General features: G+C 36.9%; 1 protein-coding gene across 6 annotated transcripts in view; it reads left to right on the forward strand.

Annotated features, from left to right (window-relative positions):
- Window positions 1-15,359, forward strand: part of PPFIA2 (PTPRF interacting protein alpha 2) — a 287,766-nt gene extending 272,407 nt beyond the window's left edge. For all 6 annotated transcript variants that reach the window (XM_066549725.1, XM_066549727.1, XM_066549726.1 and 3 more), the window contains 9 exons: window positions 1,280-1,342; window positions 2,714-2,743; window positions 4,242-4,417; window positions 5,258-5,355; window positions 7,092-7,267; window positions 7,362-7,430; window positions 8,383-8,542; window positions 10,120-10,212; window positions 13,904-15,359. In XM_066549725.1, the coding sequence (XP_066405822.1) occupies window positions 1,280-1,342; window positions 2,714-2,743; window positions 4,242-4,417; window positions 5,258-5,355; window positions 7,092-7,267; window positions 7,362-7,430; window positions 8,383-8,542; window positions 10,120-10,178 (831 nt within the window). In that variant the 3' untranslated portion in view covers window positions 10,179-10,212; window positions 13,904-15,359. The remainder of the gene's footprint in view (window positions 1-1,279; window positions 1,343-2,713; window positions 2,744-4,241; window positions 4,418-5,257; window positions 5,356-7,091; window positions 7,268-7,361; window positions 7,431-8,382; window positions 8,543-10,119; window positions 10,213-13,903) is intronic.
- Window positions 15,360-17,820: the final 2,461 nt, after the last annotated feature.

Consider the following 17,820-nt stretch of genomic DNA (forward strand, 5'->3'; position numbering starts at 1 on the left):
TAACAAAAGGGAAGTTTTTAATGCTGAGATATGCTGATGGTAATGGAGATGCAAGAAGCAATGGAGACTAACAGAAACGAGGATCAGATAGTAAACATGGCACAGAAGTGAAGGACAAAGACTCAAGTGGTGTAACTCAGATTTCTACTAGAAAGGCAATAATAATGATTATGTTAATAATATTTCTATTTTGTAATATGTTGTCTTCATTGGATTTATGGAGAATTTTTGGTGGAAATTAGAATTCAGATACCTTTGTGACCTACATAAGTAACTGGGAAACAGCACTAATGTTGCCATTGATTGCCCTTTTATCTTCATGTTGCTCATGTTCTTTAAATATTGTAGTTTGCTGTCTGATACTTTCTTCCCTGAAAACAGTTTTGTGTGTCGTCATGGTAATATTATGAATTGTAGTGGATTTTACCAAAGTAAAGCAGTAAAGACTCAATATGATGTTTGAATTAGTACACAAAATTAATTTTTATTTTAAACGCATAAGAGGATATTTCAAAGCATAAAAGCATTTACACTTATGAAGTGAGGGAATATTATATTCAAGGTAAAAACATTGGGAATAGTTTTCCCTTGTTTTTTTAATTCTTTCTGAGTAACTGTGTGCACACAAAGCTGCCCTGCCCTGGAACATCGATTTCTGAGTCTCCAGTCTTTCTGCTTCCCCTTTTTCTCAGGAAAGGAGTTAATTTATCTCAGGTCTCCAGAAAACACAGCACACACCCATGCTCCCTCCCTGACTCTCCTCAGTGTCCTAGTAATCATTTGATGAAAAACAATAGGATGAGGACAAATAATTTTAGAAGTGAATTTTCTTGACATTTTGATTTACAGAAACACAAGTATTCTGTATTTACAGAAACAGAAGTATTCAGTATGAGCTTGTGACTTGTGCAGAATATTTAGGCTGGAAAATCTTTGGGAGCTGAAGCTTTCCTGTGCACAGAGCTGTGAGCTAAAGGTTGCATTTGCCAGTTGTTTATGAAATGCAGCTTTAACTATTATTCTTTCCTTTGTGGCAGTGCTCTGCCGGATTTCATCCATCAGTTCTAGTTGTAATACTCCATGACATCTGTTCAGAAGCCGCTAATGAAAGATACAAACCAAGTTGTCTAAAGTTGTCTCTAGTTGCAGCTCGGTAGAGGCAAGAACGTGCTTGTGCTGATGGTGATGCGCTGTTAACTTACAGTGGTGCTGCCTTTCTTCTTTACCACTGCTTACCTAATGTGGATCCCACCTGCCCTCCTGCGGGCCTTGTCTGTAGCCCTCAGGCAATGTTTGGGTGACCCATGAAGAAATGGAAAATCTTGCTGCTCCAGCTAAAACGGTTAGTCATTCCACTTCCACTTCAAATGGTTCAGTGCTCCAAAGAGAATAGGCCTGCTCTTGCTTTAACACAGATGCCGTATCTTCTGTAGGATGCATCCCAAAGCATGCCATTAGAAAGTTGCAGGGAGTAATGAAATTGAATTTAAAGAACAGTTACATAATATTTCAGCAAATGGTATTGCCATCACAAAAATTGCGTGACCCTAAAACCAGTATTGGACTTTTAAGAGTATATAATAGTTTCAGAACCACTGTCAAACCTCATTTAATGAAATGAAATTGTCATGGTTACAGGTGCAACATTTCTCCTGTAATCTACTCCCTCTTCTTCTAAATGGTGTTTTGTATTTGCTGACATAGAAAGAAATAAGAAAAGACTTGAGAATGGTGCAATAAACAACTTCATGTTTTCATTAATGCTGAGTCTTTCTTGTCCATACATGGGTATTAATGATCTTTGATTTCAGGTGCATGGAGAGTGTAATTTATTTCTTGCTTTTTTTGTCAAACCTCTCCCTTAACACTAAAGTAAGACTTTTTTTTTTTCAGTTTGGAATATATGTTATTTTAGGTTTTGGTTGTTAACATTATATCATAACTCTATAGATGTGCTTATAAAATACGATGCAATGTTCCAGTGTGATCTCTGAAAAAAATTATCTTCAGTTTGGCAAACTTTATATTCAGCCCAATCCATAAATGGTGGGAGAAGTTCTGGAGCTAAATTTTGATGCAATAAGGAATTATTTCTTCAAAGTTTATGCTTGTTAGAGTATTTAAAGTTTTTTCATCAGCAGTAAGGAAGCCAATTCTCATAATTTTTTTTTAAACTGAGCTCATTTCTAGTTTTATTATTCTTGGTAAAGATAAATGCAAGTATAACAGCACTGAACTGACAAGAAGTAGAGTTGATCCTGTTTAACTGGCCAGCCAGAAAAACACAGTTGTTCCATAAAAAATGTTATGTAAAAAGCTCCTTTACAATACATTTTCAAGAAGACATCTTTTTATTGTTAATGTTTTAAAATCAAACTAGAACCAAAAAACTACATCCCTAATGCCCAAATTTTTAGGCAAATGTTTGTGTTTTAATTGTGAAACTGTGAAGAGTGTTTAAATAATGCTGTAAAATTTCACCAAGATATAATGATTTCCTATCTTGAAAACTCAGCTACATTCTATGGTCTTGGTCTTACAATTTTCCAGGTAGTTTAGCCCAGGACATTGTCACTGGCGAGTTATTTTATTTGTGCGCTTTATGTGAATATTTTCATTTTTATTAACATGCATATGAAAATCACATCTTTTTATAACTAATTTTTATTGTCTTTTTACCTGCTTTACTAATTGCTTCCTGCTGATAATACAGAAAGAGTCTGAAGAAGGCAGTTGGGCTCAGGTATGATCTTTCATGTGACTTTTTAAAATTGAAAGTTGATAATGTAATTGGGTGCATCAATATTCATAGTGGAATATAATATTGTGACAGTATTTCAATGACAGAACTATGATTTACATATTTTAGAGTTCTTCTCAAAGATTATATTCTCTGGACAGTTTTTTTGGGTAAAGCAAAAATAGGTACATATGTCATGAATATTTTTCACAAAAGAAATTACTACATTTCAGGGATATATTCTATCTCCCATCTAAAGCTGTGTTAAGAGTTTTAGAGAGTAAGCATTTTCCTCCTTTTTCAGAATAGGACAGTTAAATATGCCATGAATTTGAGAGCTAACTTTTCTAAAATCACACCAAATTTTTTTAGAACAATTGTATAAATCACACCCATGTTATCAGCCTACAAATATTGTCATATATTTTATTTAAAACTGCCGATTAGCTACATTTTTAAACTTTTTCTAATATATGCACACTTACATGATCTTGCTATCTTTACTGATGACATTCCTTTTCTCTTCAAAATCTTACAAGAATGAGATGTATATTTTCCCTTGTAGATAATATATCCATCCAGCATTAATTGTGTTATTCATTTGTTTATGACATTAAAAACAAAACCAAAGACATAGTTCGGCTTGAAAATGAACCTGAGCATAATCCTGTTTAGTTAGTATAAATTTTGCAATTTGTTAGTTTTCTGTTTTGTAATACAAAATAATTAACAAAAGTGAGATGTAAAAATCTATTTTGCATTTTAATAGGGAAGCTCATATAAAAATAGCTCCATATGCATGGTTTTTTCATATGGTCCCTTCCTCACCCTAGTGAAATTTTAGCTGAACAATGAAGCCTGGGTTCAAGTTTCTAGGAGGAGCCTGGTTTGCTTCCATCTCGATTAATTTCTTGAGCTCTACATTTGATGGATTTAAGTTTAAACTGTTCACAGCTGAAAATATCTCATTTAACTGTAAGCCTGAGTGCCAAACAACTGAAATTAACTTTCAGTCTCAAAAGGATTTCAGGTGTGTATCTATGAAGTGTCATTAGGCTATTTATGAAATTCTTCTCCCCACAAACAGAAACAAGCCTTAGTAGATTACCTGGAGCTATGTTTATATTACCAGTTAACAGTTCAGGGTTTGCCTGGCATAAATATTCTAGAAGGTCGATTGAAAGCAAGTAGGATTACGAAACACACATATTTTGGTTGTGTAACAAGTCTGCTTGCATTTAAAACTCAAAATTGAAAAAAATTCCTTAAAACTTACATAAGAAAACAAGATAGAACAGGCAAAACTACTGTCTGTAACAAATATCTCACAGTGGTTCCCTCTTCCAGTGTTAAAGCAAAACCAGAATTACTAATTTTTTTTTAGACATAAATTTTTTTCAACATAATTTTTTTCTTTGAGACATATTTTGTTTTCAGTCTGTGATGCAGTCTTGAACAAACTCACTAATTTTTCCCCCTCTCCGTTTTCTTCTCTCTGTAGACCCTGGCTTATGGTGACATGAACCATGAATGGATCGGTAACGAATGGCTGCCCAGCCTGGGCTTACCTCAGTACCGGAGTTATTTCATGGAATGCCTGGTAGATGCAAGGATGTTAGACCACCTGACAAAGAAAGATCTGCGTGTGCACCTCAAAATGGTGGATAGTTTCCATCGGTATGTGGGCATAAAAACTACATCCGTAAAAATGCTTTTGTGTCTGCTCTAGTGCTCAGTGCTGGTCAGAATAAAAACACTTTCTGTTGTTTTGGTGTGGAAAAACATACAGAAAAGAGAGGGCTGACTGTCAGAAATCTGAATTCAGAGAGATTCCTTTAGTAATAGCAACCACATTGCAATTATGTCTCTAAAAACCAAGATACTGGTACAGATAAATTATGTAATGAGCAGGGAACCATTAATATATCAATAGACTCTAGACAATACAGAAACAGTAATAATTTAAGTGGTGTGAAGTATCAGAAAGTGCTAGGCTAAGCTTTAAAGCCCTGAGATCTCATAATAATGAAAAGCTATTGTGTGTAGCACATAAAAGCTGTTAACAATACAAGCAATTTGACAGTTGTTGGGTTACCTAGGGATATAGCTAGGAAGCTAAATTGGAAATATGGAAATAAAGGCATTTAAACTTTAGGGAGAATCAGGTTTATGTGACAAGAAGTGGATTTCTTTTTAATAAAGTGTCTAATTTGTCACTTTTTAAAAGCCTGATTTGACAAAACATTTCATGGTTCACAAGGGCTGACCTTTTCAGATCTTTTACCTCTTTTAATGCTTTGGGTTTCTTACGCTAAAACAGTTATTCAAACATATTCATTTTGGTTTTTTCCATTTCATTCCTGAAGTCTGTGGAGTTTTTTTACCCTCTGTTCTCAAAATTTTGTACATGGGTACTATGAAACACCTCATGTGAAGTGCAGGAAATACATCCTACATATGTTCCCATCTTCAAAATTATCTTTATTAACTCTGTAAATGTTTCTCTTTAAATAACAGAACAAGCTTGCAATATGGAATCATGTGTTTAAAGAGGTTGAATTATGATAGAAAAGAACTGGAAAAGCGAAGAGAAATGAGTCAGCATGAAATAAAAGGTGATAGTTGCTGGGAATGAATACTGGGAATGTTTCTTCTTTTGAAGCTTGACACTGTTAACCCATTGTCATGCCATTTAAGCAAAGCATTTAAGCATGTGCTTTCAGCAAAACTAACATAAGTCCATCTTTCTTCAGAACAAATCCTAAATTAAATTGGGCACAGTTAAGTACTTTGCTGAATTGGGGCTGGAATTCTGAATGGTGGTTTCACACATACATTTTGCTAAGTTGAGTTTTGGATATGGATCTTATCTGAACCTCTTTCAGGCTCAGAAGCAGAAGACCAAACAGTGTGCAGCTCAGTGGGATGTGCTGGGGGCAACGCTAAAAAATGGGAGCACTCAGGACCCTATGCCCCAGCTTTTGAAAACCTTTGCCTTTGATTTCTTATGTCAAAATGTATCATAGAAAATGCTGCTTGGAGGGTTGACCACTGAGGCAGTTGATTGGTGCATAAGAATAGTTCCTAACAAAACTGGCCTTATTAGAAGATTTCACAGCTGATTCTAAAGATTTTTTTTTTCTGTGTAAAGCTCTCTAGAGCAGTTGCAGCTCACTGCATGGTTCTTTTTATATATAACAATTAGGCTGGCTGGGTTTTTTACAGCTGTCAGAAATGAATCCTTTGATTCCTTTGAGCTTTTCCAGCTGTAGTGACTACAGCAGTTAGCACTTCTCAAGGACAATGCTGATCAGAAGAGCAAAAAAAAAGTTGTGCATTTGTTCAAGGCACATCATGGCATCCACTAATGCAAAGACTTTGCCTTGGACATGCAGGATCAGTGCCAGTCAGCCCAAGTGGGTCTAGCTGGAGACTGACATAGGGGAATTGGGTGTTGGTCTCAAATTCTAGTGTGGCTTCAGTGCTAGTGGCTTCAGTTCCTTCTAGGACAAGGGTAATAATTCATAGCCTCCTTCACCTCGTCAAGCATCGGTCAGTTATTCATTGTCCCAGGTGGGATTTGGTCGCAGCCTGCCACTGTGTTTCAGCTGATCCTGACCCCAAAAAGCGAGACGCTCTCAGCCAAGCAATGGAGAAATCGCTCCCAAAACAGCCACAGCAGCTGGACTTGTAAAGGTTCAGGAATAAGCCTCATCACTTAGTAAAGAAAACTCAGTACTATGTTTCCCACTTATAACTCTAAAGATTAGTATAAGTAACTTTTTTCTTCACCTTACAGGCAGGGCAGGATACTTTTTCAGAATAGCTAAATCCTCAAAAATGGTTTCCTAGCTGGCTTTGTTGCCTTAGCTTCATAATTGGTATGGACTTAACAAGTCTACGAGCTTTCTGTACTAAAAATAGTTTGCCTATAAAATAGTGAACTAATCTTTTACTTTATGGCATGTTAGTATATGATAGGCGCTGACACATCTCCCAAAATGTTTAATACACAACTCACATGTGAAGCCTGGAGGAATGGCTACTTCTCCAGTGCCTTTGCACTGTAAAATCTTGCCTGCAAATTGAAAAGGAAGTGGGAAGAATTGCATTATGGAGATCCCCTCTGGAAGCACATTTCTCCTTTGGAAACATTATTACTTGAAGATAATTAATCACATAGAGTTTTTCAATAGGACATACTAAAGCTATATGAATAGTGCTGGCATTCCTCATGTATAAAATAAAGCAGTAAGACATCCACAGTGCATGCACAGCTACACCCATGCACCTGTACAATTTGGAAGTTCTCAAGGCATCAGGAGACTGACCTGGTGTTATATCCTTACAGATGTGCTGGTATGGAGCAATGATCGAGTCATACGCTGGATACAAGCCATTGGCCTCCGAGAATATGCAAATAATATTCTAGAAAGTGGTGTACATGGTTCACTTATAGCACTGGATGAAAATTTTGACTACAGCAGTTTAGCTTTATTATTACAGATTCCAACACAAAACACACAGGTAAATTTGCTTATGCTACTTCTGGTTAATCTGTACTCATTATTACCTTTTATTCATCTTCAACCATTTTAATTGTTTACTTTGGTATCTCTAGGCACGGCAGATCCTTGAGAGAGAATACAACAACCTTTTAGCACTAGGAACTGAAAGACGACTTGAGGAAGTAATTAATTTTATTTTCAGTATTTATACAATATCATAGTAAAACATTAACATCAAATTGAATGCATGAAGACATGTTAATTTTCACATTGTTAAAGAGAGTCAGTTACAGCTTAAAAAAATAAGGAATACCCATCAAGGTTTTTAAAGTAACTTCAGCTTGGCTACATATTTGTGTCAATACATATCTTGGATGCTAAATTTTACACTGCACTCTTACCTTAAGATGATTATTTTCCAGAAAGGAAACATGCAAAATGGAATGGAAGTTTTGCTGGTTAGAGCAGGTGGTGGGGGATGTGTGTGGGTGGGATGCCTGTGCAGTCTATTCTTTAGGACACTTACACCTTTTTTAAAAATAAAGAAAAGAAGTAGATTTTTCAGTTTGTTCTTTATTGCTTTTTTCCTTCAAAGTTCTTCAAAGTTAATCAATATTAATAGAGTGGGATTTGGGGCAGTTATCTTGGAAGAGGAATCTCAAATCCAACTATGGAAATTATTTATCTTAACATAAGAGTCCAGTGCAAAAATGTTTAAGTCTTGGACTTCGGCACATAAAGAGAAATAAAACTTTTAAGGATTTGCTGAAAATGTCAGATGCCTATGAATTCTGTGTATGCACATGAGTGTTTAATTATTTTTTAGTACTTTATGTAAGCTTCCTAATGCAGTAATAAATCACTTTCTGTCACTGTGTAAGAAAGTTCTATAGAGGTGATACTAAACCCCTTGACTATATCGAGCCAAAGATTTAAGAAGAGTTTTCCACCCCAGCATTTAATATTTCTCAAGCTTTTACAAACATGTCTCAAACACATTACAGTGACTGGATGCAGTGCAGCAGGGCAGGGTAGTTGTTATGGAACACATTTGGCAGTGGCAGAGATAGCACACAGCAGGATGGTAAATCAAAAAGCTTAATTTTGCTTTATCAAACAAAACTCTGTTGACAGAGCGATGACAAGAACTTCAGGCGTGGCCCCTCCTGGCGACGGCAGTTCCCGCCGCGCGAGGTCCATGGGATCAGCATGATGCCGGGCGCGTCAGAAACGCTGCCTGCCGGATTCCGGCTCACCACCACATCCGGCCAGTCGCGCAAGATGGCCAGTGACGGTACGAACTCATTCCTGCACTTCCTCTTGGAAAGCACCAGGCTTGTCCTAGCATGCCAAGTTGACTTTTAAAGCATGTCTGTCTCGCACCACAACGATTGCGTTCGTTAACTAGGGTGAACTGAGTCTGGGAGACTTGAATTAGGGAATGGAAAAGCACTGACTTGGCATATTATTGATTTTTTCAGGTTTGCTTCACACAAACAGTGTTTATTTAAAATACAAAAAAATGCCGATCTCACTATCCTACAGCTGTAAAGGAAACAATCAGAAAGACTGGAATTAATTTACTAACTTTCAACTGAGACTGAATATAATATCTAAGCACATTTTTCATCCTATTAGCCTCTCTCCCAGGTGGAGTGTTTTAGAGAACACAATCAGAATGGCCTATCACCTTTATTTTCCTATCTTACTTTCAAATTAAATAGCTTAGCCTTGACCATCAAATAACTGAAGTTGCTAACAGTCACCAGCGGATGAGTAGTTAGCAAATGCTGAAATTCAGGTACTAATTGAGTTACTATATACCAGTCTGAATTTTCTCTGGAAATCTTTTGATTTCCAATAGATGCACAAACTCAGAACAGAGTGGAAAATTAGCAAGCAGATCATAATTAAAAAGTAAATAAAATTTAAAAATCATTGTAAGAGAGCAGGCAGAGGAAAGAAATCCCATCACAGCTATTTCTTCAGGTTTGTGGAAGATAAAGCCAAGTATACCTGCCTGAAGTTCTGAGAAATATTAGTACAAAAACTGCCCCATTTAAAATACTGCCATTTATTTAATCATGACAGGATTCAGTCTACAAATAGACTTATCTCAAACTTGTAGAGACCTGTAGAGATCACATCTTGTAACTTGATAACGAACTTGGTATGATAGTATTGCCACCTAAATTCCATTAAAGCCATCTGAATTCCATTAGAGTTTCTACCCTTAAAAACAGTGCTTTATGGTTGCAGTTACAGATGGAATAATTTACTGGTTGCATCACTGAATGCCATTGACTCCTAGCTTCCATGGCATTTCCATTGCCCACATTACTGTAATATACAAGAACCTTATAAACATTAAGGAATTTCATCTTCTAGTCATGGTATGATGTAGAAGATGATGTTCTGCATTTTACAGATGTGGAACTAAGGCAAAAGGCAGATTTAGTGATTTACTTGAGGTCTTCCAGACAGTTAATTCTTGAGCCAGGTATACTGAACTCAGTAGACTTAAAGGGAAGTAATTTTGAAGACCTGTATCTTCATCCAGGATTTGGCTTCCTATCTCTCAGCAGTAAGAATGCAATAGTATTTAAACAGCATGATAGGTAAGAGCATTAGGAATTACAACAAAATAAAGACAAAATTGAGTTTTAAACTGTATTCCCTTTAGACAGATTCCAACAGTACATCAGCCATGAAGAAGTGCTGAGTTTTGAACTAGACCATGCCCAGATCACGTTAGAGAAAGCCACAGAGCAATTTAACAGCCACCCTTCCAGTGGTAAACAGACTGATATATTTTACTGATGATTCTAAAGAGGCTCTGGTTTGTTTCCTTTTTTTTTTCCCGATTTGCAGTTGCTTCATCACGACTGCAGAGGTTAGACAGCTCAACAGTTCGCACATACTCATGCTGACAAGGCCTAGCAAAGAAGCCAGCACTGAATTGTTGTGAGTATTCTGTAGGGGCCATCATGAAAGCTCTTGATGACTGCACTACACCCCACATTATCCAAGCACAAACCAACATGGAGCAGAGGACGTAACTGAGGATGTAACTAAGGACTCCCTAGGGCAGTCATTTGGTCATAACAACAGACTTAAGCTCAGTCCACAGGACACTACCAACCATATTTTGGGAAGAAGGCAGAGGGAATGAACTTAATTTATGAGAACTTGGAAGAGTTCTACTAGGAGCTGGAATGTGGGGTCAACACTACTAAAGCAGAAGAGATTTACTTTTTTTTTTTTTTTAATTAAAGCTATGGCTCAATTTAGAACATCAGGTAGCTGCACAGACTTACCCATACAGAAAATCTTGAAAATTTATCTATTACAGAGATTCCTGCACTTCTCAAATCATTCAGAACTGACAAAGAAAGGATTATCTGAGCTGGATGCAACTTTGGATCAAATTTAGTAGTGGAATTCTTGTTAAATTTTTCACCATATATCTTTTGAGTGGGGTTATGAATATCACAGAGTCACTTTTCCACAGTTCTGTGGAAATACAGTTTTCTATTTTGTCCCAGCTTTTGGAAAAAATACACACATGATGAGTAGTTACATCAATATGGCACCATTTTATGCTAGTATTTTCTCACTAAAACAATTTCCATTTAGTTACTTAGGGAATTGCAAGGCAGCTGGAAAAAAATATTTGAATATCACCAAAACCTCATCAGACATCAAATATGCTTTAGTAGCTGTTGGATATTGTAGGCAAGACATGCAAGGATCTGCAAGCAAGTTGCTGGTTTTTTGTTTTGATTCCCAACACTGGGACAGACTTGGGGCCGTGGAGATTTTACTAACTTTGTGTAGGTTCAAAAAAAAAACTTAGCAATAGCAAACGTTAACAGTGGGAAAAGTGGATTGCTCAGGATCCTCCTGATGACATGAGCCTTACTTCGAAAGATTGCAGGAGTATAAAATCTTCCTCTTAGTAAAAATGGGACCTTTTGAGCCACCCCTGAAGAATAAACTTGCGGGCGGGGTATAGTTATTTCTTGGGTTTGCTTTGGTTTGGTTTTTCTGAAAAAGCAACGTTTAGTAGCTGAATCTACAAAGATGATGAGGAAGCACATAAACTATACAAATGTTTTTATGTGTATGCATGTATAGATTTGAGCATGGTATTGCATCAGTAAGTCAGTGACAGGACTCTCACAGGGTTCAGTGGTGACAGAAATGGAAGGCAGAGATATGAACCTTTTCTCCTATAAGCTTCAGAATCACAATGTTGGAAGCAATTAAGCATGACCAAGAAGTTCTCTTAGGCCAACAGTAATGGGCCAGGCACTTGAGGTGAGGTTTGAAAAGTGCAATAAAAGCAGAAATGGAAAACTGACACACTAACAAAAATTAATTTAAGATTATCCAAACCATTTATTCCCATTATATTAAAAATTATCTAAAAAGTAGCAAATCACAAACAAAAGTAAAGTAGCAGACTTTTCTAGCACTATAAATGTATGGAAGGTATGTATTTTGAGCAAAAAGGTGTGTATATAAAGTTATACAAGCTATACAAGTTAACTTCAATTTCTATTGGGGAATTAGTAGTGTTTTAAGTATCAGTAGTATGTATCACATCAGCACTTGCTGTTTGTCCACTATTCTACTACTTAAATGCTTGAGTGGTCTATAAGGATATCAAATTTGCATCTACATGCAAATTTACATCTACGTGTAAAGTCTAATACATTAGGTTAACTGACAATAATATACTAGTATTCCTCTTCTCACTTACCATGTACTCCTTTTAGAGAAGGAACAAGATGGTGTGAACTAGAACTTTAGTATATGCACTTACTATAAAGGCAACTTCAAAATGCTATGCAGGTAATAAACCAAGAAGCAAGGTCAAGTAATTTTGATTCCAGTACATTATATTGAAAATCAAACCAACATCCCACCCCTCCACCTCTCCCCAAAAAACAACCATGCAGGGAAAATATTTCCTTCACTATTATATCAAACTTGAAAATTTAAACAAATTGTCTGCAGCTCAAGAATGACAGAAACATATTTATCATAAATGGAAACTGCCCATAGAGGGAGATGTCAGATTGAAGGGCAACAGAGGAATTTTCAGAATTTTGTCAGCACAGTTCCCGACTAACAGTTTCTTCATGGAAGGAGCTGATTGATACTTGGACAAAAGGGAAGATTATTCACTACAACATACCTCCTGAAATTTTCCAGATCCATCTTAGACAGAGACTCAGGCTTTTGTAACACCTTGCCTAGACTACATCAGCAGCTGTGATACTCTGGTGAATTATCTGCATGCACAGAAGCAGCAACTAAGCAGCAGAGGGGAAGGATAGCGGGATGAGTTACCACACAATAGCGAGATAAGGGAGTTTTCTATGTAGTAAAGGAGAACATGCCTAGAAAGAGCAGGCCTAAAAGAAAGCAGCAAACAGACTGCACATGGAACAAATGCAGATGGCCTGTGATTACAGCAGGCTGCTGATTCTTGTATTCTGCTACTCTTATGAGAGTAAGATACATTCTCTTACAGAGACTGTCAAAGGCTTGTCCTCACAGTCTATACCAACATCAGTTTGGTACAATTTTCCTGTGTCTGTATAGTGTATGTTCACAGCAGCTGTGTCCTGTTCATATGCTTTCAAACTGCATTTCAGGTGGTTTTTTTTGAATATTTGTTGAAACCATAATGAGCCAGAAACCATGTGCAGACATTCTCAGAACAGTTATATGAGCTTACTCTGCACAGGCCTGTTTTAGTGCACTTGGTATCAGAAATTTAAGAACAATTAAGGCTGCTGGTGCTGGCCATTTAATGTTGCAAAGAAATATACTACAGAGAACATGGGACCCATCAAGCTTTCTGCTGTGGTGGCTAGATGTGGTGGCCCAGCTGAGCAGCTGCAGTGTCTTTACATAGGCAGTGGACTTGGCACTCACATTATCCAAGCATTCCCAATACTTTTAACTTCTAAAACACTTGTCATTGCCAAGTCAGAAGGGTCATTCAGGAGAGATTTCTTGCCACAGGCTGGAACAATAGAACATATTACTTCCACTTTTATTCTAATGAAATACTAAAGGAGACTTGGCAAAATCAGTTACATACTTTACCAATGAAGGGTCCGAAAGAGGATTTTTAAAGACAAATGGAGAAGCAGCGTTCCAAAAAGATGTGAATGATAGCTGGAAGCAGCTAGTCCACAGCAAAGAAACCATCAGGGTAAAAAAGGTAAATGCTGTCAAGCTGCAGTGAACTAGGAAGAAGAGCCACGAAGTACATCAGCAATGTCTGTACACTGAGAATGTGCTTCACATTGTGCCGAACAGGCAAAGGTCCCCACATGCAGGAAACTAACCCCAGTGCTGCACCAAAACAGCAGGAAAACAACTGTAAAATGAACATAAGCAGCAGTCTGTGTTGACTGAGGACAATTAGTAAAAGATTAAAATGAATTATTAGTAATTTTATGTTGCAGATCTAAAATTAAACAAACGCATGCCTCCTACAAATACTTGAAGTCCATATTTTAGTAACTTAGTTACTAAACTACTTACTTAGTGGTATATTTTCTGTTGTCATTGAACTTTAGGCTGAAATAGAATCATAAATCTTGCTAATTAATGTTTGTTTTTTTTTTCTTAGATGTCATCTCTTTCTTCTACTTTACCTGAAGTGCACTACCACTACTTAGGAAAAGAGCATTAAAACTCTGCAAGAACAGGTTAATAAGGAAGAGAACACATAATGTTTATCATACAAACAGATATGATGTTCCTTTCATGTATTGGTTAGTTTAAAACATGAATACAAAATACCTAAATTACTTAAACAAAAAAAAAAAAAAAAAAGAAAAAACAATCTCCCCCTTTTCTCTCAGCATCTCTGTCATCAAAAATTTGACAGTAGTGCACATCCAAAGCTTTTATCAAATGAAGCCACTCATCTTTACATTGTTACATCTGTTTTATTGTAAAATACTAGACATTTACGTATTTACTGTGTATGTATTTCTTTTAAAATGTGTAAGTCTTATGTAAATGGATATAAATATGATTTTTTAAAAATGAAATCTATGGTACATGGGGTCTCAGTGCAAACATTTGACAATACAGTGTCAATAATACTGTTTGTATCTTTCCATTCCACCATTTTTACAGTTTTTGGATTGTAACAGTCAAATTAATATGTTTAGCAGAGTTAGAAGCTTCAACATGTTCCTACTGAGAAAAATCTGTCAATATTTAAAGCTGAACACCTGCCTCTGATGATGTATAATAGAATGACATAATCTGGAACTGAAGCCAAAATGGACCTCTAAAGACAAAATGGAAATGTTAGATACCTACAGAGAAGCACCATGATGGCTCACCTATTAAAAACAAACACATAAATCGAGAAGAACTGTTTATAAAAAAATAAAAAGCAATTTAATAAAACATGATTTGTACAAAAAAACCAAAAACTTTCTTCTATGTTACCTGCGGACCAAGAAGAATCTTGCTTTACCAAGAGCCACCTTTTCGTTCCAGGATCTTCAAACACCAGCCAGCATTGGAAAAGTAAATCTAGTATTTGCATAGAGTCAGATTCTTCTTTCCAGATATATTCAGCAAAGAAAAAGAAAGAAAAAAAGAAGCCAACCCCCACCATTTCTTCATTCTAACAGGGCATTAGACAGGCTCCTGTCTAATGTTATGCTTTTAGCCAAGATGGCCTTGCTGAGACTTCACAAAAGTCAGTTTTATCAGAGGAAATAACTGAAAGACAGAGTGATTAATATATAGTGTATAAAAGTTTAGAAGAGCAACTATTACCTGCTGTGGCTTTATTTGGTGGTGTTATTGTTGTTTATTCTTTGTTTAAATGGGAAGTTTCAAAGTAAGACCTACTTAATAGTCATTTACCTATTTGCTATTTTTCAGCTGCTTGATCTTAGCTCAAGACCTGTCTTTTAGTTATTTCTTTTAGCAGTTTGATCTGCAATGTTTGCACGTACATTAACATTTGTTTTGTCTATTTTTATTTGGCAAACTTCGGTCAATCAGATGGTGAAAGATTTTTCTCCCCCAATGTCAATAAAAAAGAGAATTCAGTGCTATTTGTGTTCATTAGTCTGTTACGTTTGGTATGTAGTAGCATTAAGTTTGGAACCAGATGCTTCTCACAGCTAAGCATAAGAACATTTTGGCACTAAGAGGGATGAGTTATGATGAGAATCTGCCACGAGAGGGAGCACAGATCTTGCTGATGGGCGCAAAGTGCTGGCAGGGGTATAGCACACAACTGTAGAAAGTTGGGGCTCTTGTACACACAGTTCCTTGGGCTTGACCAACATTCTTCTCCTCCCTCAGCCTCCTTCTGGCTTATTTTAGGGCAGAATATCACAAAGTAAAGCAATGCAAACACTGTCACTGCCACTATCAGTGGCAGCAATATCATGTAAATTCATATTACCTCAAACATCAGCTCTTGTTTTACAGAATTCCTTTTGCAGCCAACACTAAAACTTAGGGGGCAAAGGGGAATGAAATGTGTTGGGGAAAAGAATGAGTCAGATTTTATGACCAGAGTGGAAGTTGTCCTGCCCCAGGAGAACAGCACACACAAATTATATATTTCACAGTGGAAGAAAACAGACTAGAAGAATTTAAAAAAGCATTATGGTGACTTCAGTTTTGATTTAGGATAGCACATCAAGCCTCCTAATTCATCCCTGTCTCCCTCACACAAGCTGAAGCTCCACCCTCTACAGCTAGAAACAGCAGTTATGCTAACTGTTGTCTACTTGGCTCCAACCCTTTCAGTACACTGAGAATAACTACTACATGTGCCTCTTCCAGCCAAAATTCAGCAACTCAGTGACCCTTCAAATCTACCCTCTTGCTGCTTCTCTCTGAAAAAAAAAAATTGGAAAATCACTGCTGTCCTACCACTCATTAAATAGGCTTGTTGTTCTTGATGGTATACCCAGGTTGCTGGGCAGCAGCAGAGCCATGTAACTACTCATTTTCCCTTTCTTGAGATGGGCTAAGACAAAGCATTCTGCAATTGCAGCTCCTCAGCAAAAAGCTCTTTTGGAAAACAAAAGTAATGGCCATTAAACAATGATTTCTCCATACTGTATTGTTGCAATAAGGTGCCTTTCTTTGTCTAGGTTTTCTGAATGTTGATGCATGAGACATTTGACATTTCTGGAATTCTCCATATTACCAGCATGGCAGTATAGTGAGCACACCTGAACGCTCTGTCCTCTTTTAAAATACAATTCTTGATCTGAAATCACTTCTACCAAAATAGAGAGAAAGAAAACAGGCTTCCTCAGAAAACAGAAATTATTACAAATATTTTTGTCATGGAGACACCTTAAGAATGTTACCTATCAAAGCTCTTTATGAAGAGTTCTGAGGAAAGATAATTGTTTCCTTACTAACATTAATGTAAGCACACAGCCCTTCAGAAAGGTAAGTGCATGCCTGAATATTACTAATGCTGTTGGGGATTTTGTGGGGTTTTTTCACCTCCTTAAAAGAAGAGACCCAAACTAGAAAGCAGTTTACTTTTCCTTACAAAAGGAGAAACTGGGGTAGGAGCATGAGTAATCATTGGGAAAATTATGCAAGATCTAGGAAATTAATTCTCTTCCCCTACATGCATTGCAAGATCTCTTGTAGAGATTTTCTGCTCTCACTAATTAGTTCCCCTCCCCTGCTTCAGCCGAGGAAATGATAACAAACATACACAACAATGTCTCACCTTCAATTGTAAAAGTAGTGGCCACACACCTTGTGAATGTGCCACAGTTTCTCTGATGGCTCTTATAGTGTCTCACTGATTTAAAAAAAAACACACCACTGACAACTCTCAAGAATTCCCTCTTGCTCTGTAACTGTTCAGCACAGGTTGCTAAGTTGTAGCATTGTGAAAAGCAAAAAGTCTCTGTGAGTCAGTCCAGTATTTGCCATGGGCCTCCTGTTAAAGCCTTTGTACTTGAATAATTCATCCAGAAGAAAATAGTATCTTAAACTAACTGCCACTTCTATAAGAAGTACTTCACAAAACTTTAAGGACATCTATGAATAGCAAAATTATTCCCAGTTTTAAATCTCCAACCTGTATATTTAGCATATCTACCATAAAGCATCGTAAGCTTTTATTCAGTGTTTGCATGTTTTATTCCCTGTTCAGATTGTGATTTTCAACTGAAGAGAATAGCTGAGAGGCAGGAGGGTATCTTATGCAATGATTGGCAGGAAACAAGGACAGCACAGGCTCAAACTGGCTGTTCTAACATCACTGTATGACCTGGTTCAACATGACTGGGCCAGCTGTCTGCAGTCCCTAGTGAAAACCACATCGACATTTTATTCAGTTCTTATGTAACCGGTAGAGCTCACCAACACCAAAAAAGTGTCACAAGCACAAGGCACCACCAGGGTATGGCTCATGTTAAGTGGAACCTACTACCTGTTAGCTCCTACATCAATCTGTTGGTTTATTTCATCACTTTACAGGGATATCATCCATACCTCTATCCACCACTTTATAACAGTATTTCTGGA

The sequence above is a fragment of the Molothrus aeneus genome, chromosome 5, assembly GCF_037042795.1.
Source record: "Molothrus aeneus isolate 106 chromosome 5, BPBGC_Maene_1.0, whole genome shotgun sequence".
NCBI classification, from domain to species: domain Eukaryota; kingdom Metazoa; phylum Chordata; class Aves; order Passeriformes; family Icteridae; genus Molothrus; species Molothrus aeneus.